Here is a 27,205-nt window from a genome sequence, read left to right on the forward strand (position 1 = left end):
AAATAAAAAAACCTGCTTGTTGGACTCCCTGGCTTGGCCTGTTCCACCTCAGGCAGCAAAGAGAAGAAAAGAAATTTTAAAAAAACCTCCCTGGCTTTCAAACATCCAAAAGGAAAAATGTGCCCTTTTAAAATCCTGAGGCCTGTGCTTCTGGTTGAAAATGATCCCACTTCTGCCACCATGTCAAGGCTTATTCCCCACTCTGGTACTTCGAGTGCAGATGGTGGGGGCCTGTAAGGATTCTAAAAATTAATAGTGGCCACTCTAGGCTTGTATTAAACTCCCAAGGTTACAGCTTCTCTCTGACCTTGGATGGGTAGATGCTGCCACCACCCAAATGCAAACCTCTTGGAACCCAGGAAGGCGCACTTGGGAATTCCATCCTGTGGGGTACCCTCAAGCTCTTCCCCCCTACCACCCTGGGGAAGAGCTGAGAAAGAAAACAAAGGAAATTAGCTGTTTCCCCCAGCTAATTAAACAGCATATGCACAAACCTCTTAGGACACCAAAAATCCAACCCTGTTCTTAAAAAAGGGTAAATTTTTAAAAACAAAAAGAAAGAAAATACATCTGGAACTTAGACGTTTGCTAGATTTAAAAAACCCACTTACAAAAATTAAACATCAAGAATAACCTTCTTGAGGTCCAGCTTAAAGGTTACAAGCAAAACAAAAAGCATTTGGAGTTAGCACAGAGGAGTCCACTAGCCATAAGAAATAAACAGAAATAAACCTAATCGTGTCTTTCTAAACATTCCTGATCTACTTACATATCTGGGTTGTTAAATAGGTAGTTCTAGATATGATCTGATAATTTTCATATCTGGACTTCAGCTTCTCACAGCATAACTGATACCCTGTTTCCCTCTTTCCCGAAGAACCACAGCAGACACAAAGGGGAAGTTTTTTCCCCATTTTAAAAAGTTCTAGCCTTCCCATTGGCTCTTTTGGTCAGGTGCCCACTCCCTTTCCTTTACCTGGGGATTTTTCTTAACCCTTTACAGGTAAAGCAAGCAGAGAACAGCCACCAAGAGGGACTTGATAGTTAACTGGCTGGGTGGGTGTCCATAAAAGGGAGCACCCCCCAACCCCCTTCATTTATCACACACCTAGAATTTTAGACAACACCTTAGAGCCATTTCCACAGGAGAGTCTCTTCCACTGGGTGACCTGGGTTCTAAGGTCTACATTTAACAGGATTGGGCTCCATTTTAAAACCAAATACAGACTTTGGATGCCCAAATTCAGACACTTTAAAGAAGGCTGGTTTGCAGAAAATACTGAGCACCCGGCCTCTACAAACCTGCCCCTGAAGGGGGACATTTTTAAACGTGCCTAGGGAGTTTAGGAGCACAAGTCTCATCTGAAGTCACTGGAAGTGGTGCTCCTAAATCTCCTAGGTGGTTTGAAATTTATCCCCTTAAAGTTTCTCATGATGTGCACCCAAAAAATAGGCATCGAAGCATTTGCAATTAGAATTTGTTGGGGTGGGGGAGACAACCAAGTCAAAGATGGCAACATTCAGATGGTTTTTAAAAGTCCTTTTTCAAAGAAATTTTCCACAGATTCTTTTTTTAAATCAAAATTGGCTCAAATTTTAAGCAGTGAGGGGATTAGCCACAATTTACCTGGGAATGTGATGGATTTTCTGTCACATGAAGCCTTTAAATCAAGCTAGGATGTGGTTGTAAAAGATCTGTTCTCATTAAAAAACACGGTATTGGCCTCAGTGCAGGAGTCACTAGGTGAGGTTCTCTGGCTTGTGTGGTACAAGAGCTCAGACATGATGGTCAGAATGGTCCCTTCTGGCCCATTAATATATATTAATCTATGAATCTGATCCATGTTTACCAAGATACTCTTGCAGTAATTAGAGCCTGCAGATCTACCCTGTCAGATCAAGTGCTGGGACATGGGAGAAAGTTCAGAAAACGTTACAATAACCTGTAACAGTGACTATTGATAGGAGGATTACGAGAAGGGATCAGAAAGACAGGATTCGTCCAAACAAAAATGCAACCCCAGAACTGTATTAGGGTCATGACTGATAAACCAACGGAGGACAGACTCAAAAATCATAATGTGTGTCAGAAATGGTGTGTCAGAAATCAGGATAATTAGTGAATGAACTAATGAGGGGATGGTCTGTTCCCCCTCCTTCCCCCGCTCTTTTTAGAGCTTACAAAAGAGACTTTGGGGCCAGAAAGGGTGGACTGCTGGGGGAAAGGCCAACAGCCTCTGCTTTGCTCCAGAGACGCTGTCCTTCATTGGTGAGTCTGGATCATCAGGACATCCAGACCAGCACACTGGTAAGGACACCTGGCCATCACTGCTGGACCAGCAAGCACCCTGCCTGGTACATGTGAGCTCCTGCTCTGTCTTCCCTTCTCTTTCCCACCTCCACTCTCTTCCTCCTCTCCTATCTCTCTCTCAGCTTTTCCCCTGATCCTGCAGCCAGCTGCACAACGTGGCACCAACATGACAGGAGGAAACAGCCCATCTGGCTCTGCCCAGCCTGAGAAGGACCAGTGAAGGAGAGGGGCCTAGCCAGACCAGTCAGATGATGTCCCAGACTAGGGAAGCAAGCCCAGAGCAACAGCTGTCGTGGCCGACCTGCCAGCCCAGAGCCAAAGCCTACATCCGTGACTGACCAGCCACCTGGTGTCCTGAGAGCAGCAACCAAAGCTGTATTTCCCCCACTTATACTGTGCTGTCTCCTCTCCCACTTTGTATCTGTCTGTCTTGTCAGGAGCAGGACAGGTAACCATCTTTCATAGCAATCAGCTCAGAACACCATCACAGAACTAGTCCTTTTATCCCCACTACCAAGGATTGCTTGACAGGACAAGACTCTAACCAATATCCTCTCTCTGAAAAAGGGACTTGCATAAGGGTTTAATTAAGTTTCTCTTCCGTAATTGCTCAGTTTCAGTCCCAGAATGATTTATGCTCTGTTTTCAATCCTTTTTCTTATGTGTAGCTTAATCAATCAATTATTAAACTGTGGCATGAATTTTCTAGTGTGTTTGTCGTAGGCCTGAGCAGGCCGAGGTCTCTGTTCTCACTGTGTGACATAACTTGTACGTGTAGGCCAAGCCTTAGTTGTGAGCCGTGTCTCATAGATCACTGAACCAGTTCATAGATGGCAAGTGACTTGGAGGATAGGATTAAAATTCAAAAGGATCTGGACAAACTGGAGAAATGGTTTGAAGTAAATAGGATTAAATTCAATAAGGACAAATGTAAAGTATTTTTCATTTGGAAAATGCTGCCGGGTGTCACTGCAAATCCTGGCTGAAGAACACTGGTCCCTGCAGAGTGTAAAAGTCTCTGCCCAGGGGTCTGGCTCAGCTGGATTAGCTGGGAAGAGCTCATGGCATGAAGCACAAGGTTGGCACCCGAAACTCAGTCTTGGAAGCATTGAGGCCACATAGCAGAAGATGGGGATCCCTTGGGGGACTGCCCCATGGGAGGGGATCCTGCAAGAGACTGTTTAAAAGCTGGGTACAGTGCTAATCCTATGGGCCCAGCACACCATGGCAGTAGCTATCAGAGGTGTTATGGTTCAGAAAGGGATGGTGAGTGGGAAGAGTGCACCTCTGACACACCCGCCAGGGGTTGCTTCTCTGTCTCTATGTCCCTGAGGATGGGATCAGAGACAGAACCCGGCAATGAGATCTTAGCATTCAAGAGAACTGGGGGAATTGACTAATACCTTTCACGTCTCATAAGGCCAAGTCTTCCTAAAAGTTCAGGACACAGCATCTCAATGGTGGGGAGAGAGAGAGAGAATATTCCCCATGGCTCTGAGTGGGAGCTGCTGGGTGCCCAAATCTGGGCCAACGTTTGCAGGATTGCCCATTAATTTTGGGCAAGGTGCCTCGGGCCAGGTTATCAGAAGTGCTGGGTGCCCACAGACTGCGACAGCCAAGCCCAAGGCATATCCACTCACGGATGCAAAATTAGAGGCATGGGGGAAAAAAAGCCATCAATGGCCACACTTTTAGCATTGATTTTTGTCTCTCTTTAATTGCTATTTTAAAGAGGCATTGTCTTTAAGGCATTGTCCTGCAGCCTGTAAAATACCCACTGACTTTAGTTGATGCCCCTCCCCCCAAACTTCTCCCACCAGATGCCCTTTCATGGGCTAAGTGTTGAGTCATTTCAAGTAACATCTTATGTCCAATTTCTATTCTGTAGCGATCCCAGTACAGGCATTGTGCAGCATTCCCAGCAGGTTGGAAACCAACCCTCACTGTAAGTGCTCCCGAGCATCCTTGGATTGTTTTCAGCACAGGTGAGCGTTTGCTCTTCTTGCTGAATGAGAGGTCCCTCGGAGCTGGTCTCTCGGGTACTGTCACTGCGCACTGGGGCCCTTGCTGAGCAGTGACAGAATTCTGGGCCTGGGAGGTCCCTGTCCAGGTTGGAGCAGACTTCGGTGTCTGTGGAATCGGGATTTTGAGTGCAATTTGTATATTTAACACTTTCCTAAGACAAAGCCCATCCTCACGCCTCGGAGAATAAGGAGTGTGATAAATGTTGGACTTGCTGGGCACAGCTCATGGTGTGAAGCAGGAGGGCTGTAGTGGCTCAGACTTGGAGGTGCTGAGGCCATGTGGCCCACCATGAAGGAAGAGTAAGACCATGTGGGGGTCCTGGCACACTGAAGCGGATCCTCCCAGGGACGGTTTAAAACCTGGAGCTTCACACTGATCCTGTGGATCTGGGACAGGTGTCTATGAAGGAGAATTCATGGATGGATTTATAAAATTCTCCCAGCTTCAAGTAATGTCTCAGGCCCATTCTACACAAAGAGCTGCTTACTTAGGTTTGCAAAAAATACCTCAGACGAGGCCTACACTGTAGACTTCTGCTGTGTTGGGTCACGGATATGAAGAGGTGTGATCCCTAAGCAGGCAGAAGTCTGTAGTCTAGACGCAGTTATACCAGCAAGACTGTGCATTTACTGATAGAGCTTGTTTCACCTCAGGGGCTAGAATTAGCTATACTGGTAAAAGTGTTAAAAGTGTTCAGTTTTGCCCATATAAACTGCTGTTTTGCCAGTAGGGTGTACTAGGATAGCTATACCAGCAAAGTGCTTCTAGTGTAGACATTGCTTCAGCTGTCCAGGCCCTGGGATCACTGGCAAACGTCAAACAAAGCTGACAGATTTTTGCCAGACTTTTCACATCCTTTTCATTGTTTGATATCACAGAAGTCCAAATAATTCCTGCCACTTTGCTCTGTTTGCTCTTTTCTCAGAGCAGAGGTAGATTTGCTACTTAAAGGTTTGCTACTTAAAGGTTTTATCAACAGCTGAGGGTTTTTCCATTGTGAATATTTCCTTTTTCACAAGTCCAAGGCTACGTCCTGAGAGAGGGACTGAGTTTTTCACAGCATCAGCACAATATTCCAGGCAGCGAATGGAATGAGTTTCAAGTTCTTTCCCTACGGACCAGCTGCTGGGAAATTGGCTGCATTAGCAGACTATTCAGGCGGGCTTTTGCTGTCCCTATGACTTGTCACAGCTGACCACGGCATTCTCACACACACTCACAGCTTTGGGGACTTAGAAATTTTGCTGGCTGGGACAAACCCAGTGTCTCCTATTCTGGTGGAGTATGAGGAGAGGCTGAGGGAGCTGGGATTGTTTAGTCTGCAGAAGAGAAGAATGAGGGGGGATTTGATAGCTGCTTTCAACTACCTGAAAGGGGGTTCCAAAGAGGATGGCTCTAGACTGTTCTCAATGGTAGCAGATGACAGAACGAGGAGTAATGGTCTCAAGTTGCAATGGGGGAGGTTTAGATTGGATATTAGGAAAAACTTTTTCACTAAGAGGGTGGTGAAACACTGGAATGCGTTACCTAGGGAAGTGGTAGAATCTCCTTCCTTAGAGGTTTTTAAGGTCAGGCTTGACAAAGCCCTGGCTGGGATGATTTAATTGGGAATTGGTCCTGCTTCGAGCAGGGGGTTGGACTAGATGACCTTCTGGGGTCCCTTCCAACCCTGATATTCTATGATTCTATTCTATGATTCTATGATTCCCTGGAGGGCCCTTTTCCCCAGCAGGTTCACACCATCTCTCCTCCCAGGGACCTCCCTTCTGCTTCCTTACTGACACCTACCATTGCTGCATCTCATTAAAGGGGCAGAGCGCCCTGTTATACACCAGGATAGTTAAAGCAAGGTAGCTTTTGTGTGTGGCTAAGGCCTGAGGGGCAGATATTTAATGGGATTTAGGCCCCTAACTCCCATTGATTTCCAAAACCTAAACACCTTTAAAACCCTGGGCCTGTTTTTCCAACACTTATTGTGGAGGAGAAAAGCTGGAAAACAAACCCTAAGGGCTCAAGCACCAAACGGCAAAGAAAAAGACCCCAGAACGTATTGCCTTTCTACAGAGTGAGGGATTTTTCAGCTGATTGGCAATGCCGCTAGCTACTTTTCTAGCACCCGCTCATAAGAAGTTTTGCAGACTTGGAAGCACGGCTGGGTGGGATAAAATCTGCATCTGGTTTGTTTGGCAGCATCCAGACATGGCTGCCCACGATGGGTTGTGCATGTAAGCGATTGTCGCCCCACTCTTCAAAGATCTTTCAGGGCCGCACTCCCACTGAAATCACTGGGAGTCTGACCCCGAAATACCTTGGAAGATCTGTGGCTGAGTGAGTTCACTGACTCCCCTTAATTTCACTAGGGGTTTGCCACCTGTAATCAGAAGGGGGAGTTGTAGCAACCGGGTGTATTCTAGAAATTGTGTGGGAACCGTCAGCTGCTGCATCCCTGGAGAGAGACAGCAACAAAACAGAGAGTGGATTCTGGGGACAAGGCAGAGATGTCTGGACTGAGAGTGCTGCAAAACAGATCTGCCTTGACACTATTTCTTCCTGGAAAACAGGATCTTGTGCACAGTTCATAAATAAGCTGCACAAGAGAAAACACCCTGAACTCCACGCCACAGATTTTCCGTCCAAATGGGAGCCATCCTGTATGGCTTTCAACCTCAGCTCTCTCTAAACAAAAGCTGCAGATCAACTGTTGTTTTTAGCATGCCTCTCTCTCTCTCCCCAAAGTTAGCTTTTACACATATATCATTTCTATTTGTAAGTGAGGAAACGATCCTGAACTTTCCTAGCTTCTGCACTACCCCAGTGAAATGGGCTAGCGAAAGGGTCTGATTCCTCACTCCCACTCCCTTTATCCATTGGCCTGGCTGACCTTGAGGACTCCGCTTCCTCCCTCCCATGGGGCAGAGTCCTTGTAACCCTGACAAGGCTAGGCCCAGGGTTCCTGGGGGGCTCGACCCCCAATCTTGTCACGGTCACATGAGCACTTCCTACTCCAGGGTGCTGTCTCCACACACCGGCCGCTTCCCTGGCCAACTGATCACTGCATTAAGTTCAAACCAAATACAATTTATAAATCAGTAGGAAACAGTAAGAAAAATAAGGAAAAAATGGGAAAAGTTAAAGAAAACAAGTAACCCTGCTCTGTGACACAGGGACATCACAAACAGCTGTCTCTGGAACATAAAGTTCACAATCTGTTCCTCACACGTCCCAGGCCTCCTGCCCAGACCCTGGCTTTGCTGCAGGGATGCTCTGCACTTGCTCTGGCAGTGGCCACATGCCCTCAGACCCTAGGAGGCAAGACCCTTCTCCCCAGCATGGGCCTTCCCATCGGGGTCACATCCCCCGCTTCGAGTCCGGCCTGCCAGACCTCTTGGCTGATGATGTCTCCCTGTGCTGGGCCCTCTGCCCAGGGACCCCTGCTGCTCACTGCACTCAGTGCCGGTGTTACTGGTGGCACGGCAGGCATCCACTCCCCAGCTCTGGGCCCGCAGCTCCCTGTTGTAGCTCAGTCCTGGTATGGGCTGCTTCAGTTCCCAGCTCTGGCTCCAGCTCCACTCTGCCTACTCCACCTCAGTGCTTCTGCAGCTCTGCTCTGCTCCTCTCCCCTTAACTCTGCCCTGCTCCGGCTCACTCACACAGAGGATGTGCCCCAGGCTCCTGGCTCCCTCATTGGCCTGCCTCCCTGTCAATCAGGCTGACCCAGAGCTCTGGCCTCTCCCCATTGACCCTGGGAACTGTCAGTCTCAGGGTCTTGATTTCTCATTGGCCCTTTCCCTTTCTTTTGGTACTGGAAGAGGGCCAACCAAAAAACCCCACTAAGTTTCAGTAAGGGGCCAACAGTTCCCTTACCTATTCATCATCATCTACAAGCATCTTTCTAGACACAGCCAGGGTTGGTGGAGGGAGCCCAGCGTGCCTGGACTGTGTGCCATTACTGGGTCCCCAAATTAGCATGCTTCAGATTATACCTTTGGCTGAAAAGAATAACTCATGCTGAGGTAGTGTTGCTGGCACCCAGTGCCGAGAGGCTGAACAACAGCTGGAGTTGGTTCGCTACCCGGTGTGCTACACCCGATAATCACAACAGGGTGGAGAAGCAGAAAAGTTTATTTGAAGCTTCAAAAAGGTACAGGGAGATTTGAATCTCAAATCCTGTACCCAGAGCAGGAAGTTACACAGGCTTTTATACATCCTTTTTCCCAGCATACTTATCCAATAGCAAGCTGCCCTAAGTATCCATATAGCCACCCAATCCAGTTCCCAGCTAGTTCCCTGGTTCTCTGTATCATTTGTTAAACTATACATAAAGCTGCTTTATTCAGCACTGTTCTTCCATATCTTCCCTGTGTGGCCTTGCTTAGTTTCAGGCAGTCTGACTCCGCAGCATATTGTTGCAGATTCTCAGCATAACTGCTGTGTGTGCCTCCAGGCGGGGGGGCCAAGGACACTTGGGCCTAGTACGCAGAGCTGCTGCGAGTGCCTCCAGGCGGGGGGGGGGGGGGGCCAAGGACACCTGGGCCTAGTGCAAGGGGGCTTCATCGACGTTCGTGGTCTTCCATCCCCTCGAGTTACCTAATGGCCATGCCCCAGTGTCCCCAACAGTAGGGTTGCCACCTTTCTAATTCCCAGTAATTGGACCCCTGAGGCCCGATCCCGTCCCACCTCTTCCCCCACGACCCCACCCCTTTCCCTACCTCTTCCCCAAGACCGGCCCCTTCTCCGTCTCTTCCTTCCAAAGCCCCACCCCCATCACTAGTTCCTTTCCCCTCCTCCCCACGTTGCTCGCTGGATCATCTCAAGGAGTCTGGAGTAGGAGGCAGCAGGGCTGAGCAGAGGCTGGTGCGGGTTAATGACCTGATGCCTCCCTCTACCCCGTGGTAACTGAATTTTTTGGTTTGGGTGCCATTTAGAGTTGCCAGGTCCCAAAAACCAGATTCCTGGCAACCCTAAATAGGTCCTGGACACAGAAGCCCAAAACCAGACTGTCCAGCTAAAACCAGATGTTAGGCCTAGGTTGGTCCCCTCTTAGTGACTCTGGAAGGCCTTGACAGGAAGCCAGGATTTTATCCTCCATAAACCAGGAGTTGGACTGCAGCTTCCAGAACTGCATAAAAAGGATGGTGCCTACTGGGGGTGATACAAATTGCAGGTGCCTAGGAACGAGCCCTGACATCATAGGGCTGCTATAGTTGCTGGTCTGTGTCTGTGAGCTGGTCTGGTGCTGGTCAAACTTTCTACCTTGCTTCTTTCCTAGAATTTTAGACAGAATCTTAGAGCCATTTCCATAGGATTTTGTCACCTTCTTTACCAGACCCACTAGATTTAAAGGCCTTTATTCTCACAAGTGACTATAGACCATGGGTAACCAATGTTATGAGCTGGGTAAAACCTTGTTGTGGGCGTGGCTTAAAACCCCCATTTGGGTTAAAGCCCCATTGGATTAAAACCCCAACGGTGTGAACTCACCCTTCAATTAACATAACTGTGAACATAAGCCCCACCTAAAACACGAGGTGTGTGTGAACCCACCCAAGAGCTTTTTGGCTACATCTCATGGTGGCTTGTCTACACTTCAAACTCTGCAGCTGCGCTCCTGTAGGGGTTCAATGATGATGCTACCTACGCCGACAGGAGGGGTTCTCCCAACAGCATAGATACTCCACCTCTGCAAGAGGCAGGAGCTAGACTGAGGGAGAATTCTCCCGTCAACTGAACGCTGTCCACACCAGGAGTTGGGTTGGTTTAATTGTATCACTCAGTGGTGTGGATTTTTCACACTTCTGAGCAATGTAGTTATACAGATCTAATTTCCTAGTGCAGATCTGGCATGAGTGAGAGAGAGGCAGAGGCAAAAAGCAAGAAAGCATAAGCATAGCCTCTAAGTAGAGTTTAACTTTGGCAAAAAAGCTAGAGGGAGAGCTTTTCGTACCATTGGATAAAGAGGATTGGGGCTGGAAACTAAGAAATTGCTCTTTTTCTTCTTGGATCCTTCTGTGTTCAGAGACACGGGACTTTGCACATCCTTTGTAAATAAATAAAACTGCATCAGTGAAAATATCAGACACCATCAGTTTCCATTTCCAATGGGAACATCCCCAGGGCCTGAACTTTGATTAACTGCTCAGGTTGAAAGGGGCCACAGCCAAGATGAGACACTGTAAAAGGGCAGGATTTCCAGAAAGTGTTATCATCTGCTCTCTGTAAATCAACCTTCTTTAGGGGGACATTTACAAAACCCTAAGGGGTTTAGGAACACCAGTCTCATTGAAACTCAATGGGATCAGTGCACCTAAAGCTCTCTGAGTGTCTCCTGCTGTGCCTCAAAAACTGAAGCATCTAAAAATATTTGCCATCAGATTATTTTGTTCTGCTGCTCTTGAAAGGTATCAAATTTGTTTTAGAAATTCTCCAGTCTTTGACAGATTTTTTTCTTTCTTTAAAAAAAATTTTTTTTGCAACTGAAACAAACCAAAAATGTGGTATTTTTTGTCATTTGCAACAATCCCACCAATATGATATCTGCTGGGAGAGCAATACAGTGGTGCACAGACAATCCAGGAAGTTTTTGGAAAGTGTAGGGGACAATTTCCTGCTGCAAGTGCTAGAGGAACCAACTAGGGGCAGAACCCTTCTTGACCTGCTGCTCACAAACAGGGAAGAATTAGTAGGGGAAACAAAAGTGGATGGGAACTTGGGAGGCAGTGACCATGAGATGGTTGAGTTCAGGATCCTGACACAAGGAAGAAAGGAGAGCAGCAGCATATGGACCCCAGACTTCAGAAAAGCAGACTTTGACTCCCTCAGGGAACTGATGGGCAGGATCCCCTGGGAGAATAACATGAGGGGGCAAGGAGTCCAGGAGAGCTGGCTGTATTTTAAAGAATCCTTATTGAGTTGCAGGAACAAACCACCTGTATGTAACCCTTCTGCCTGTCAGAGTTGGCAGCAACAAGGGCCGGGTTCAGTATCTAGGGGTTCCGTTTCAATAACACAATGCAAAACTGGCTCAAACACCAACCCAGTGACCTGGGACAATTACATACCAACCCCCTGGGTGCCTCTAAGAAGCAATACTTCCCTTCTCGCAAGCACAGAGTCTGAGTGTAGCAAAAGCCTTTTAATAAAGAAGGGAAACAATGCGGCATTATGTTGGGGAAACACCACAAACAGGATTCATAACACCAACCATGAGCAAAAGACCCACCCCCAAGCAAGTTTTGCAGTGTACTTTTCCCTTCAGGGTCTTAAGTCCAGCAACCCAATAGTCACCCCCTCCCCCCAGTTTCTGTCCTTAGTCAGTGCAGCCCCCGAGAGTTCAGAAGTTCATCTGCAGAGTTTACCTCCCAGCCTGGGTGGAAGTGGAGGGAGATATGGGGTGGGGTGGGGGGCATCTTACATGCTCCGCTGCTCGGGTCGACAGCCAAGTGCCACACCTCTCCATGGAGTTCTGCTGCAGCCTTCACTGCCCGCTGTGCCCCTCTGCCAGCCGCCCTGCTATCTGCTCCACTCCACTCTCCAGGCCTCTTCGCTAGCCGTCCTGCTGTCCGCTCCTCTCCGCCAGCCGCCCGGCTATCCGCTCCGCTCTCCGCATCCTGCTGTCCACTCACCAACTTGTCTTCAGGCCCGCCCCCTTAACACAGCTCTTAGTGATCTCAGCTCTTAGTAACTTCAGCTCTCCGTGATTTTTAGCTGGTAGTAGGGGAGCGTCAGTGCTGGTGCACCACTAGCCCCAAGTAGATCTAATGCTTAGACCTAAGTATCAGTGATTTCAGCTCTGCTGCATGTAATAAGACTCCAAATGGAGCCAAAATTAGCTGTGGTATTACACAGGGAAAAGAGAAGAGGTCAAAATACCATTTAAGGTCCTCAGAAGGGGCCCACACTACAAGAAGGATGTGGAAAAATTGGAAAGAGTCCAGCAGAGTGCAACAAAAATGATCACGGGGCTGGAGCACATGACTTATGAGGAGAGGCTGAGGGAACTGGGATTATTTAGTCTGCAGAAGAGAAGAATGAGGGGGGATTTGATAGCTGCTTTCAACTACCTGAAAGGGGGTTCCAAAGAGGATGGATCTAGACTGTTCTCAGTGATGGCAGATGACAGAACAAGAAGCAATGGTCTCAAGTTGCAGTGGGGGAAGTTTAGGTTGGATATTAGGAAAAACTTTTTCACTAGGAGGGTGGTAAAGCAGTGGAATGGGTAACCTAGGGAGGTGGTGGAATCTCTTTCCTTAGGTTTTTAAGGTCAGGCTTGACAAAGCCCTGGCTGGGATGATTAAGTTGGGGATTGGTCCTGCTTTGAGTAGGGGGTTGGACTAGGTGACCACCTGAGGTCCCTTCCAACCCTTATATTCTATGACTCTATGATTAAGCTGGCCAATCAAAAATTGCAATGAGGGGAAAATAACTCCTTCCCACTCCTCAGTGGGAAATAAAATCTGAAAAACAAACAAAAAAGTAAATGAAAATGGAAAATACTTACTGCTAAATGAAAATGTTTCCACCAAAAATTTTCAAAAAAATTGATAATTTTGAGAATGTCAAAATACTTTTGAGAAAATTTCTGTCTTTCAAAAATGGAACTTCACTGGCAGAAAACTGGAACGAAACATTTCTACTGGTTCTAGTTATGATTCACCCTTCTGGAAACAGAAGAATCTCTGTGTTAACGCGAAGGGACATCACCTTCATTCAATATTCTTGATCTTTCTTGGACAAATAATTAAAGATCCAATCTCTGTTCCCTGAGAAGCAGTGTCTTTGAAAATGACTTTACCATGAGCTCCCAGTGTGATGTTATTGCTAAAAGGGCTAATGAGATCCTTGAATGCATGAACAGGAGTAGCAAGTAGGTGTAGGGATGTGATATTATCTGACATGTAGCATTAGCAAGATCACTGCTGGGATGCTGTGTCCAGTTCTGGTGTCCACACATGTTGAATGGTCATGGAGGATGTAGAGAAGAGCTACAAGAATGATGCAAGGCCTGGAAAAGAGGCCTTATAATGGGATGCCAAAGGAGCACCATCTGTTTAGCTTACTGAAGGGAAGGTTAAGAGAAACAGTGATCGTGGTCTATGCCATCTCAAGGCAAATTGAAATCCAACGGCTGAAAGTTGAAGTTGGCAGGGTTCAAACTGAAAATGAGGTGCGCATTTTTAACCCATTGGAACAGCTTCCTGAAGGACGCAGTGGATCCTCCATCACTCGGAGTCTTTAAATCAAGACTGGGTGTCTCTTGTTAAGGGTACGTCAACCCTGAAATTGGTGGTGTAATTACAGCCTGGGTAAACAGACTCGGTGCTAGCTTTAATTTAGCTAGAGTGGGTAACAACAGCTGTGAAGGCATGGCAGCCCAGACCCTGGGGCAGGCTAGCCAATTCATAGTGGGCTTGTACTGGGGCTGCCATGTCTTCATTGCAACTGTTAGCCATGCTAGCTAAACTGAAGCCAGCATGGGTATGCCTTCCCAAGCTGCCATCACACCTTAATTTGCAGTGCCAACCTGCCTTGAAAGATCTGTTCTAACTCTACTGCAGGTTATGGACTGGATGCAGGAATCCCCGGGTATGATGCAGGAGGTGAAACTACATGATCAGAATGACCCCCTTCTGGCCTTAAAATCTATGGCTATATAAATCAGATCCTCTTTTTGACCCTGATTCAGCAAGGTATTTAGCACACCCCTAACTTCATGTGTGGGAACAGCTTCATTGAAGTCAGTGGGCTCCCTAATGTGTTGAATGAGGGACTTTCCTTGAGTTATGCTGCCCTCTAGTGTTCATGAGTCATCAGAAGCATTGGGCATGCTGAAGTGAGCATGCATGAAATGATCTAACCTGTGAATATTGGGAGCAATTCAGACATCGACATGGCATTGCTGTGTCTATACCATGCATGCTGACTGCTAACGTTACCATCACCTAAACATCACCCCCTTTGCTGAAACAAATCTCATGGGATTTTTATTAAGTGACTAATGTTTAGACATGAGCTGCCTTTACACTGAAATAAGAGCATCCACACAGGGGTTTGCACTGGTTTAACTAAATGAGTTTATATGCACACCTTTAATTAAACTGGTTTAGACAAGCTCTTAGTGTAAATAAGACTCAGGCCCAAAGGAGTCCTCTTTGAAAGCTGCTGTCTGTATGTATGAAGTCACCAAGGACTTGTCTACACCAGAAAACTGCACCAGTATAACAAGGTGTGAATTGAAACTGGTTTTGATAAATAAGCGCAAACCCTGGCATAAGAGCTCTTATTCTGAAATAAGACTGTCTTATTCTGCTAACTTTCCAACCACAGTGGGGAAATCAGGCCCCTTTGTATCAGATCCTCAACTGGTATAAACTGGCACACTTCTGTTGAGTAGCTACGCCCATTACACCCACTGGCTCTTGCTAGGAATATGTACTGCCTGAGTAGCTCACAGACATTAAGTTCTCCACACAGCATCCCTGAGAGTTAGGGAAGTATTATTCCCATTGTGGGGAACTGGGGACCCAAGGAGCCAAAGACACACCCAAGGAGTCTGTAGCAGAGTCAGGATTTAAACCCAGATCTCCTTAGTTCTAGGCCAGCAGTTTAACCACAGTGTTGCTAATCTGCCCTGCAAGGTGCTGTTAGGAAAGTGGGGCTAATCCCGTCTCTAGCAGAGAAATAACTGAACACAGACCCAAGATATTTCCCCCCCTTGTCTATTTTATTCACAATACACACACAGTCCCAGCTCCCCTTGACCAGAGATGGACCCGACAGCAAGGACAGCAGTGGAGCTTATGTCGAGTGAACATCATTCCCAGAACTCTAGCTAAAAAGCTCAGAGTTCAAGCCCCCATGCTAAACTACTACTCTACCTGGGCTCCTTGCTCCGGAGATGGGATTCTATGGCTGAAAGGAGACCTGCAGTGGATTGGAAAACAAAACCAGACCTGTGTCTTTGTTTCCTGGTGACGCAGAGCAAAGGCTGGAAAGATTTTATTTTTTGTAACTACATGTGTCTTTTTGGCTGCTTGTTTTTTACCTCTGAAATGTCAGGCATGTCAAGCCACATCTCCCCTGGCTAGGCTGGATGTCTTGTTGGGGCCTTAGAGATATCGACAGTGAGTCTTCATTGCAATATTTTTGAGCTGAGATGCCTAAAGCTTGGCTCCAAAATCCACACTTAGGCACCTAAAAATTACCTAATATATTAAATAATATAATTATTTAGGTGCCTAAATATGGACAGAGGAACCCACTGTTAGGCAAGCTTTTCAAACAGGGCTGCCTATAATCGTTAACACTGATGTTCTTTTTTCACAGGTGTTGAATAGGTACTGGAGTGAAACAGGTATTAATAAAAAACCAAAAAGTTTTACAATAGGCTGGTCAAAAATCCCTTCTCCTTCCAATTGCTCAATTTCCATTTTCTTGGGATGTCCTCTCTTCACTCGTTCTCCCAGGCACTGTAGAGTCTTCTACGGTAAACTAGACCAGAATTTCTAACATAAAAAACAAGCATAAAAGAAAGCAAAATCCCTTTGCAGGTCACCTTTAACTCCAGCCAATAGCCCTTTTCTGCTTGGGCCATCGCTCAGCAGCATGTGTCGCTCCAGCCCAGCCAGGTAACCAAGTGTCCAGTCAAAGCCAATGCCCAGCTAGGATAACCCACTCTGGGGCTTCCCAACCGGCCCCATGTGAAAGGGCTGCTGCCTCCATGAGGGACGTAGGCTTTGTTGTCCAATATTTCCCACTATTGCAAGGGCCAGTTCAGCTCCACCTGTGGTAAGAATGGGGTGAGTGCTACTTTAGGCAGGGCTCCAGGAACAGACCAGTATTTGAAGCACTGTGTTGACATGCACAGAATTAGCTTACACAGAAAAGTGCTTAACATGCTGGTATCCACAAGTATTCAGTCTACATTAGGGCTCCCACTTCTCACATCAATGGAAAAACAGAACCAGTGGTAGCAGCGGAGGAACACTTTCAGGCCTTGTCTACACAGAGTTTTTGGACTAGATTAGCTATATGGGATAGGAGTTTGATTTTCCATCAGAATAGTACAGCCCCTAGTGCAGAGGCAGTTATATTGGCATAAAGATGTCTTATGATGGTAGAGTTTATTCTCCTTCCTTTATGGGAACAGTTATACTGAGAGAGGTCACCTTTGTACCAATACAACTCATGTGATCTTCGCCAACTGCTCCATCTCAAGTGTTGGGACAAGATCAGCAATGAGGATATTTGTAGCCAAACCCAGCAACTGCTTTCATCAGCCCTGGTTCAGTTTCGGTGGCTTTCTTGGTACTGATGTATTATTAGGATGAATTAATAATACTAATGAATACTCCTCGGGGAATTCTGCACAACTGTGCATTCGCAGAATTTATGTCCCCCACAAATTTCTTTCCTGCCCTGCAGAAAAATGACTTTCTGATGGGGAAGCAAAGGGAAGCCACAAGAGAGATCATGAGACCCTCCCCAGCAGTATGTTTTGGGTGCCCAGGGCAGCTGGCAGAGAGGTAAATCACTGTGGGGCAGGAGGCAGAACTGAGGAAGACCCGGCTGGTGACTCCTACCCTGTGCCAGGCTCAGCTGCTAGTCTGGGTTGGGCTGTGGAGGACGGGACTTCCTCTTCCCCTGCACAGCATCCAGGTCCGGCTCAGACCCATCCCCAGATTTCTCCCACAGCTGCAAGAAGCTCTGCAAACTCCCTTCCCTGCCACTTCCTGCACTCATCGCTCCACAGCTGCAGGGGGAGGGATAACTGTACAGAGAGCTTCTCCCCGCATCCACCCAACCCCTGTGCATCCAGACCCCCTCATATCCAGATCTTCCTGCTGACATTCACCCCCCTGCACCCAGAACCCCCCCAACGAGCCCCACTCCCACTATACCCGGACCAACCCAACGAGCCACCTACACCTTGATCCCTACCCCACCAAGTCCCAACCAGTCGCACATGGATCCCCACCCCACTGAGCCCCACTCCAGCATCTGGACCGCCCACTGAGCCCCACAGACCCAGACCCCCCTGCCAAGCTCTAGCCCCCTATGCCCAGACCCCCCCCTGCTGAGTCCCAACCACCTTCACCTGGATCCCCTGTCAAAGTCCCATTCCCACTGCACCAAGAACCCCCCAACAAGCCCCTGTGCATCCAAATCCCCTCCACACCTGGATCTCCCACTGAGCCGTCCACACCCAGATTGCCCCACAGAACCCTCTCAACCCATAACTGGATTCCCCCCACACTAAGACCCTGCCTTGCTTAGCCTACCTGGTGCATCTGGCACGGAGGGGCAGGGCCATGGGGTGTTTCTGGGGCAGGCCCTGTCCTTGCGCTATGTCAGGATTGGGTGAAGCCTCACTGCTGAGTCTGTGTCCCGGGAGGGAGCTGCACAGTGATCTCCCACCTCCGTACAGCCAGTGGCCAATGCTCCCTAATGCCATGCTGGAGCCTCCACATTTATTTGACAAATAAAATTTTCAGAATTTTAAAATATTGTGCACAGAATTTTAATTTTTTTGGCGCAGAATGCCCTCAGGAGTAATAATGAATTACGAAGTGCGGTTACCAAGGAACACTGCTACACAGCTAGCGATCACGTGGTTGTCAAAGACTTTGATAAGCTCACCAGTGACGGACATAGACTGACCATCCAGCAAGACCATACTGAGGATCTAGCTACAAATCGATTCAGGTGGCGCTCAATCTGCAGGGAGGTTACACCACTTTGGGATTTGCTGTGATGATTTTGATAACATTCATACTAAAGGGGGTGAGGGTTATACTGCTTTAACTGTACCCATCGAGTTTAAAAGCAAGTCAACTTTGATGCATAGACAAGGCCGAAGCCTACTGTAGAGAAAGGGCTAATTTATCACTGGGCATAAATGGGCAGAAATCCCTGGATGTCCACTGACACCAACAAAGAATCTAACCTCTAACAACAACAGATTTCCTGGTATGTAAATACCTCACAGATCCTTCCAAAAAGTGCAGCTGATGAAGCTCACGACCTTCTGAGCCCCAGCTTGGATAGCTAATTTCAGGAGTGATTAGCTTTCTTCCTTTACAGAAACTCACCCCCTCCATATCCCTAGAACAGTGGAGAGCAGGTTCTTGTCCCTCATGCTCTGAATTAGGATCGGGACTGGCAGGGCGTGTGTCTAAGGGAGATTTTCACACACGCAGGAAGTCGCTTGGAAGTCAACAGCCCCAGACTGCTCCATGGAGCTGGCAGAGGGCTTTGCTGAGGTGTTTGCCCCAGTCATCTCCTGCAGCTGTGAACTCCACAAGTTAATCACACTCTACCCTAAGGTTTTCTGTCTCTCATTCCTGCTGGAGTCAGGTGCATTACACACCAAGCTCTCTCCACTTCCCAGGCTCTCTCCACGCTGAGTCCCCTGCATTTCCCCTCCTGGATGGGATGGCTTGCGGGGGGTTCCGTGTGGCAGAGTTTCTTCTCCTCCTGGGTCCTGTCTGATCAGGAGGCAGGGATAGGGCATGGAAACCCAGAGAAGGAGTGGCAGTAAACTTGGTCCCATCCTCCTCAGTCTGGAGACCCCTAGCAGTGCCATATCTGCCCCACCAGCCCAGTCCACAGACATGCCAGTCCTCCATCACCCACATCCCTCTCTTGCTCCCACCGCACAGACACTCCAATCCCCAAACACTTCATTTGCCCTCCCAGTCTGGTTCCCATCTTCCTCGCCACCTCCTGCCCCACCTGCCTGATCCCCAGATACTGCCTCCCGCCCGATCCCCAGATACTGCCTCCCGCCCCAGCTCCGATCACCCATTCGCCCTTGCCTCCACACTCCTGTAACTGCACTAACCCCAGTGGGGTTACTCCTGGTTTACACTGGGGTGAGCGAGAGGGGAATTGGCCCCAGTGACTCCAGTGGGGTTATTCCTGATTTACAGCAGGGTGAATGAGAGGGGAATCAGCCCCCATGACTCCGGTGAGTATATTCCTGATTTACACCAGAGCGAGCGAGAGGGTAATCCGCCCTCAATCACACACCATTTAACATTCTCCCTCTCTTATTTCCACCCTGCCCAGCCCCCTAGTACAGCCACCACTCTGCTCTACCTCCTACCTATCCTACCTACCTAATCTACCTTATCTACCTATATCCTCAGGGCTGATCCAGACTCCCATCGACGTGAGCCCTTCAAGGGGCTCCAGACTGGGACCTTACACTGCACCCGTCCCTGTGGCCCCAGAGTGCCCACAACGGGGTTGCCCGCTGCTCTCCTAGAGGTCTCAGCTACCCCTGCAGGTCGGCGATCCCCATGGTCAGATCCCTGTGAGGTAAGCCCCACTAACGCTCTGGCTGGCAGTGCATGGGGTTCACTCCCGTGCCCAGAGAGGGGCAGCCAGGTCCAGGTGAGCTAAACCTCCAGCATGGGGGGGTTCCTCTCCCAGGTAAAGGGGGAAGAGGAGTTGATCTCTAGTAGGATGCGATCTCCTCCAGCGGCTTCTCCTCGGTGTGGCTCCTCAGGTGGCGGTACAGGTGAGAGCTGACGCTGAAGCGCCGTCCACACTGGGGGCAAGGGAAGGGCCGCTCTCCAGTGTGGGTGCGCCGGTGCTTGGCCAGAGCGGAGCCGTCAGCGAAGGCCTTTCCGCAGTCGGGGCAGGCATGGCAGGGGGCTTCACCTGCGTGGGCCCGCCGGTGCTTGTGGAAGTGCAGGGTGCTGTTGAAGCTCTTGCCGCAGTCGGCGCAGACGTGGGGCTGGCCGCCGGCATGGGTGCGCTGGTGCCGGTAGAGGTGGGAGGTGCGGCCAAAGCGCTTGCCGCAGTCGCCGCACTGGTAGGGGCGCTCCCCAGTGTGGATACGCTGGTGTCGTTCCCAGTGGGAGCTCCAGGAGAAGCTCTTGCCACAGTCGCCACAGCGGTAGGGCTTCTCGCCGCCGGTGTTGGCAGTGGCGGCACCGTGCAGGCTGCGCCGGTGCCGGGCATACTGCGCCCTCGCCCCGAAGCTCTTGCCGCACTCCTCGCAGTGGAAGGGCCCATCGCCTAGATGCAGGCGCTGGTGCTTGACCAGGGCCAGCCCATCGCCAAAGCCCTTGCCACATAGGGTGCATTTGTAGGGGCGCAGGCCGGTGTGGGTGCGCTGGTGCCGGTCGAAGTGCAGGGTGCTGTTGAAGCTGCGTCCGCAGTAGGTGCAGATATAGGAGCGGCCCCCAGCGTGGGTGCGCTGGTGCCGGTAGAGGTGGGAGCTGCGGCTGAAGCACTTCCCGCACTCGGGGCACTGGTAGGGCTTCTCGCCTGTGTGGATGCGCTGGTGCCGGTCGAAGTGGGAGCTCCAGGAGAAGCTCTTCCCACAGTGGGTGCACTGGAAGGGCAGGCGCCCCGTGTGCAGCCGCTGGTGGGTCACCAGTTCTGTGTTGCGCCGGAAACTCTTGCCGCACTCCTCGCACTTGTAGGGCAGCCCCCGGGGCCGAGGAGTGGCGGGGTTAGGGGCGCCCGCTGGCACCGGCGGTGGGGAGCTCTCGGGGCATGGGCAGGCCCGCTCGGCGGCATGGGCCCGCTGGTGGCGGTAGAGGTTGGAGCTGACATTGAAGCTCTTCCCGCAGTGCAGGCAGCAGAAGGGTTTCTCGCCGGTGTGGGTGCGCCGGTGCTTGCTGAAGTGCGAGCTGCAGCTGAAGGTCTTGCCGCACTCGCCACACTCGTAGCTCTTCTGCAGCACGATGATGCTCTTGAAGTTCTGGAAGCTGGCGCCAGCTGACTTGCTCCCGCCGCCCCGCCGCTGCGCTGGCTTCCCGGGGGAGTCGATCTGCTGCACCACCGTCCAGCGCAGGCTCTCACAGTCTGGACCCTGCTCCTCCGGGCTCCTGGCCCCAGCCCCCTCCAGCCTGCCCAGCAATGCTGGATCCAATTCCACGATCTCGGGGCCTTCCTCCCCGGGATTCTCCTCCTCAGTCTCACTCGCTGCCCTGTCCCCGGCTGGGGTAGGGAGAGAATCCGCACAGGAGTCAGGCCCTGCACAGGGGAGTGGAGGAACAAACCCAAATAACTGCTGGGGCATGCTGAAAGACCAGAAGTCAAATCTGCCCTCCCCCCACCCCAAACCCTTCCCTAGAGCAGGGAGAAGAGGGGACCCACCCTGCCTCAACTTCCCATCTGCAGGTTCAGGGAGAAGGGAGCTACTGCCAGGGGTCAGGCTGGGTGGATGGGAAGCCCGGAGGATACACCTGCTGGAGACATGATCCTGAGGGAGCTGAAGGGGATTCTCACATTGATTTAACTCTTTCCTCACTTCTCGAGCTCTTATTTTCATTGAGCTTTGGGATACATGGTTCTTCCCCTTGTTCCCTTAGGGCGACCTCAGTCAATAGTGGGACTGGATAGACGTTTGCCCTGTCTTCTCACCCTCACTCTTGCCTAGATGTCCTCCCAACTCTGCTTCTCTGGTGGAAACCTGTCCCTTTACTCTGTCCCCAGGAGTCTGAGGGGAGTCTGTCCCTTTCACCACACAACCATCCTCCTTCCCATTGTTCTGAGTTCTGTGGAAGGGTCCACAGGAGAACACTACTCAGAAGCTGACCTGGCAGCTGCAAAGACCCCACAGCCTCCATGGGATACTTACTCAGAATCACCAGGGGATCATCGTTCTCCTGTATGCCACTCCTACACAAAGGTTTCTGATCAGGATCCACAGCAGCCCACTGATCCATGGTGAGATACACAGACCTCGAAAGCCACTAGCCCCTGAAACAAGAAGCATCCCCTCCTCTCAGTTCCACAATCCCATAAGGGCCTGGGATTGCTGCCCCTGCACCAGTCTGCTCGCACTACTGCTAAAGTCTACATAAACCCAAATGACATGCCTTGTTATTTCAAGCCCAGACCTGTACCCAGTGTCATGAAACAAAATGGGGCAGAGCCCCTGGCCTTTCACCGTGACCCAACCCCACTGAAACAGGTGACCATCTGCAAAAGCGTTCACAGATGCTGCCTAGTGGAATCTGGGAACATTTAAAAGGTTTATAAAAAGGTTTTAAAGTTTTTGCAAAGTTTCATATAGTGAGAGTTTGGGTGTCTATAAAAAATTGGGGGCCAGATCCCCATCTGGTGTAAATCAGCTATGGCTGCACTGAAGCCAAGGGAGGCAGACTGATTTACACCTGCTGAGGATGTGACCCGGTCTCTCCCTAGAGCCGGAAGGGCAAAGCAAGTGGGGAAGCTCATGCATGCATTTTAATAGCAGCTGGCTGGAAGAGGGGAGAGGATCTGCTAAAGCAAGTACCTGAAATCTTTGCAGGTGCAGGCAGCAGGCAATGCAGGGAGGGCAGGTGCAGGGATTGGGGCGTATATGGCTTTAGAATTCAAAGGTGAAGAAGACACAGAGATGTCCAACTCTCCTTGAAAGACAATGGGAGTCAGGTACCGATCTCCCTAAACCTTCAGAAATCCCAGCCTTTCTACCGAGCTAGGGTATTTCCTAACAGGGTAACTGAAGAAGAAACGGACCAGTGTTGAAAGGAAGACTCCGAACAAAAGCCCTAGCATGCAGGAAGGAACTTTGCTACCAGTGACAACGTGACCTCAGGAATCACTCCCCGTGGGGCAAATTTTTGCTAGTACCAGTGGGAGTTACCAAACTTTTGGTTAATAAACCAGTGGCTAACAGCTATTGTTCCGCTGGCTGGCTCGGCTCCTGCAGGGGCTCAGGGGAGCCAGAGCCTGGGGGTGTCAGTGAAGGGACTGGTAGAGATGGGGGCCGTATTTTTTTTCTGCCCAGCTCCAGCCCTTTTCCCCCGGGGTCTCTCTCAGTTACCTGCAGGCTCCGGCTCGGGAGCTGGTGTCGGCAGAGCCCGGGGCTGCTCTAGGACGCCGAGGCGACCAATTGCAACAATGAGAAAGTCCCTGGCTGGCAAGATCACACCTCCCCGGCGCAGCCAGGCTCACAATGGAGGCAGCCTGATTTCTTTGCAGCTGCAATGAAAGAGAGCCAGCCCCACCACGGGCTGGGGAGATCCCTCTGTTCTGTATTGTCCCCCCTTCCTGTCTCCCCTCCTCCCACCCAGCACCTAGCTACAGCCACTCTCAGCTGCTCCATCCCCTTCCTGTGTCCTTCCCCATACCCAACCCGGGCTGCAACAAACCCGGGCGCTATAGGACTTTTTCTCACGGCACTGAGCGGCCCGGGGAAGCCCCGGCCCCTGCCGCCCGACATCAGCTCCCTGAACCGGAAGCTCCAGGTAATTGAGAGCGAGCGAACTCGGGGAAAGTGCTGGGGATGGGCAGGAAAGTGACTCGGGAAAGGGCTGCTTTCTACCGCCCCGGAGTCCCAGCGCTGCCGCTGCCCGCCCGGACACACCCCGGCTCTGCCTGCCCGTAGCGCCTGCATCAGCCCAAGCAGCCCTGGGAGAGCCAACGCGCCCCCCCCGACCAATGCAACAATAAGCCCGTCTCCCCAGCCAGAGAAAGGAAGAGGGTAAGGCGACGGGAAGGGGCAGCAGGAGCAATCTGAGGAGGGAGGTTCCCGGCTCGCAGCCCTGCCCAGCCCCATTCCCTGCAGCACCCCGGGCAGATTGACTTCCCTGGGACAAGGGGAGGCGCAGGGAGAGGAAAAGCCAGTTCCTGCCTCTGCCTGGTCCCCGCGCTGCTGGGGACCGTGTGTGTGTGGGGGTGTCCCTGGGGTCAGGGCTTCTCAACCTTTTTCTTTCTAAGTCCCCCCCCCCCCCCCCCGCTATAAAAACTCCATGGCTCAGTTGTGCCACAACCATTGTTTTCTGCATATAAAAGCCAGGGCCAGTGTTAGGGGGTAGCAAGCAGGGCTATTGCCCAGGGCCCCACACCACAGGGGGCCCCTGTGAAGCTAAGTTGCTCAGGCTTTGATTCGGCCCTGGGTGATGGAGCTTGGAACCCCAGGCTTTAGCCCCATGCAATGGAGCTTTGGCTTTCTGTCCTGGACCCCAGCAAGTCTAACACTGGCCCTGCTTGGTGGCCCCCCTGCAGCCTGCTCATGGTCCCCCAGGGGGCCCTGGACCTGTGGTTGAGAACCACTGCCTAGGGTTGCCAACCCTCCAGGAATTAAAGATTCATAGTTAAAGATTCTGTCATATGAGGAAACCTTCAGGAATACCTCCAACCAAAATTGGCAGCCCTAGGGATCGCCCAAAGTGGCACCTTCGATTCTGCATTTTTCTAGCATTTGGTTCAGAAACTCTTTTACTGGTGGGGGGGGGTTAATATAGGGAGAGGGGCTGGATCTGCTCTGTAATAAAACGACTGAGCATGGTCCCAGGGTTGCAGAGTGTCTGTCTGCAGGGAAAGGCCAGGGGAACCGGGGGTGTGAAATTGACTAAAGCCCCTTCCAAAACCTCTCCAGTCACCCTTCTCCTCATGACAGGCTGCAGAATCACATCCGCTTTTTGTTCCAGCTCCTCCCCTCCTCCCTGGCAGGTTGGGCTCACTTGAGCATCATCGCTAGGAAGTTTCAACCCAAGACTTCTTAGCCCTGCCATAGCCCAAATATGGTCCCTACCACTACCAAGAGAAAGGAGACCAGAGAAATGGGAGTGTAGGGAGCTCATGATGTGCCTGGCTGTGCTCCATTAGAATAAAGAACCTGCCCCAATCCTGTATCCCTGCTGTCAGTGGTTTACTACATTTGTAGGGCCAGAGAAGCCATTCAGGGGGAGATGACTGTCTGGTACTCACCCAGAAATGAGGGTTGGCTTGGCGGGGAGGCTAGAAAGAATCATATGGGAATGTATAACCATCACTTTAAGGGAGGGACATGTAGGAGAGAGAGAGCAGAGGGACCGACTTACGGTTCCTGTGGCTGAGCTGATGGGATTGTGGCTGGGACAGCAGGTTCTGAATGAGGGTCTCTGGCTGTTTCAGGGACTGTTGAGGAGGCGGCTGTGTATTCCACCGAGGAGCAGTGAGTGAGCTAATCTGGATCCCACAGACGAGATGCAGGAGAACTATGAGAATGTGATCTCACTGGGTAAGGATCCCTGCACCCTCTGGTGTTAGAAGGTGGGGGTGAGGGGAGGGAGGTGTGTCCTCCAAAGTGCCTGGGTCAGATTCTCCCCTCCCCTGTAGCCTTCAGGGGGATCAGCCCCATAGTCCCCAGAACCCATTTGAGAGAGTCTGTCCCCTCCATGCCTCCCAGATTCAGGAACATAATACTGGTGGTGCTAATATATGGATTGATCCCTGGCTGAGGTTCTCTGGCCCTTGTTAGGCAGGAGGTCAGACTAGATGGTCATAATGGCCCTTTATGGTCTTTAAATCTATGAATCTCCTCCTCTCCAGGGCTTTCTGTGTGGTGGTGCAGGCTTAGCTACTTGTCCAGACACACAGACAGTGTCGCTGCGCCTCCCCTTCCCAGGACTGGCTCCACCCATAGGCAAGGCTTTGGAGTGGAGCCCGCGGAGCAGCTCCAGAGCAATGGAGCTGCAGGTTTTTGCCTGGAGCTGGAGCGGAGCCGGAGCACAGCTCCAGAGCCCTGCCCATAGGGGCAGGTTTAGACACAGATGAGGGGTTAAACACTTAGTGCTGTGACTGCATCACCATATCCCCTGGTCTATGGGGAATGACCCCTCCTCCTCCAGCAAAATCTGCCCTTCCCACTCCATGAGCAGATTCCTATCTGTTTCGATGCCAGGTCCCCCCAGCCCAGAGTTAAAATAGTAGCATGGTCATTGTAACAAATGACTATTTCTGCAGCATCATTGGGATGCTAGATACTTTATAGAAATAGAAGAAGGGATGATTCTTTGCCCTCAGAAGTTCACAGTATGTTGCAAACTTGGGGGGGGGGGGGGGAATAACAACAGACAAAGGGTGGAGGAGAGCTACGCTAAATAAAGATTCTGAGATCCCTTTAGCTTTCATTGCCGTTGCATCATTTTAGTGCCAGATTAATTTGTCCTTCCCCTTGATTTCTTATCCTGGGAGGATTATACAGAGTTTTGCTTTAGCAGGTTAGAGATTTCTTAGGTTACTAGTTTAGCCCTCCTTTCCCCCTAAACAACATCACCATCACTGTTAGGAGGAAACGGTTAAGGTTGAAGGTGTATCTCAGATGAGAGGCCCTGATTCCCAGAAAATGCATCCGATAAAGTGAGTTGTAGCTCACGAAAGCTTATGCTCAAATAAATTTTAGTCTCGAAGATGCCACAAGTACTCCTTTTCTTTTTGAGAAAATGGATTGTAATTAATTTCCACAGGCTAATTCTTCTACCTCCAGAAGGAGCTCAGAAGAGTGAGGGTCAGATCCTATTTAGATTGGAAGCTCATCAGGGCATGGGCTATATCTTACTCTGTGTCTGTACAGTGCCCAGCACAGTGGGGACCCTGATCTAATTTGGGATCCCTAGGTGCTACTGCAATACAATTAATAATAATTAATGAAGTTAGCAAGCTAATCCTGCCAGTTGCTGTAAATCAGCAGGCGCCTGCCAGTTTATGTTAGCTGAGGATCTGGCCTTGAATGTCTCAAGCTCACCAGTTACTACTGGCAGCACTTCACTCCTGCTGTATATTTCATCTACATTAGCTATCACCCCTGCTTCTTGCACCTCTCCAGCCAGCCTAACTTTAATCACTTTTCATTTGCACAAATAGATGTAAATTAAAGAGCATATTAGTAATGATTGTAAAATCCCATCTCCGATAACTATTTCCTAATGTTTTTTGTTCACCAGTTTTCCACTTGTTTTAGTGTTGATTTCTCTCTTGCCATATTTCTTTATACTATTTTATTTTCATTTGATTCCGAATCATGAATGGTGCCCAGACACTGGCTCTGAACCCCCTGAGAATGATTTAATGTTATAAACCCAAAACTGCATTTGTACCAAGTGGCAGATCATAATCATCCATATATCAGCCTCCACTGAG

At 50.1% G+C, this 27,205-nt stretch overlaps 2 protein-coding genes and 1 long non-coding RNA gene across 7 annotated transcripts in view; 1 reads left to right on the top strand and 2 right to left on the bottom strand.

The window, feature by feature from the left end:
• Positions 1-14,624, bottom strand: part of LOC141998772 (uncharacterized) — a 34,234-nt gene extending 19,610 nt beyond the window's left edge. Inside the window, exon 1 of the long non-coding RNA XR_012641919.1 lies at positions 11,748-14,624. This is a non-coding gene — a long non-coding RNA (uncharacterized LOC141998772). The remainder of the gene's footprint in view (positions 1-11,747) is intronic.
• Positions 14,625-19,115: 4,491 nt separating this feature from the next.
• On the bottom strand, positions 19,116-23,388 carry LOC141998711 (uncharacterized). Of its 2 annotated transcripts, none has more exons than XM_074971675.1 (3): positions 23,124-23,388; positions 21,933-22,054; positions 19,116-21,289 (listed from the first exon to the last, which is right to left on the bottom strand). In XM_074971675.1, exons 2-3 carry the CDS (start codon positions 22,018-22,020, stop codon positions 19,794-19,796), a joined length of 1,584 nt encoding a protein of 527 aa, XP_074827776.1. In that variant the 5' UTR covers positions 22,021-22,054; positions 23,124-23,388; the 3' UTR covers positions 19,116-19,793. The 2 variants fall into 2 exon arrangements, with proteins under 2 accessions (XP_074827776.1, XP_074827775.1); XM_074971674.1 differs by having other exon boundaries at positions 19,116-21,325.
• Positions 23,389-23,430: 42 nt separating this feature from the next.
• LOC141998695 (uncharacterized) overlaps positions 23,431-27,205 on the top strand; it is a 37,292-nt gene continuing 33,517 nt past the window's right edge. For 3 of the 4 annotated variants that reach the window (XM_074971640.1, XM_074971642.1, XM_074971643.1), the window contains exons 1-2: positions 23,520-23,783; positions 25,199-25,304. In XM_074971640.1, the coding sequence (XP_074827741.1) occupies positions 25,271-25,304 (34 nt within the window). In that variant the 5' untranslated portion in view covers positions 23,520-23,783; positions 25,199-25,270. Of the gene's footprint in view, positions 23,784-25,198; positions 25,305-27,205 lie in introns of all 4 variants that reach the window. The other variant, XM_074971641.1, reaches the window with a different exon arrangement.

This window comes from Natator depressus, chromosome 14 (genome assembly GCF_965152275.1).
Source record: "Natator depressus isolate rNatDep1 chromosome 14, rNatDep2.hap1, whole genome shotgun sequence".
NCBI lineage: Eukaryota > Metazoa > Chordata > Testudines > Cheloniidae > Natator > Natator depressus.

Excerpts from the sequence above, each read along its gene's own strand:
- LOC141998711 (XM_074971674.1), bottom strand. The coding sequence starts at position 22,020 with ATGGATCAGTGGGCTGCTGTGGATCCTGATCAGAAACCTTTGTGTAGG. Across the intron at positions 21,326-21,932 it reads TGATCCCCTGGTGATTCTGA|GGCCTGACTCCTGTGCGGAT; the intron begins GTAAGTATCCCA and ends TCCCCTGTGCAG.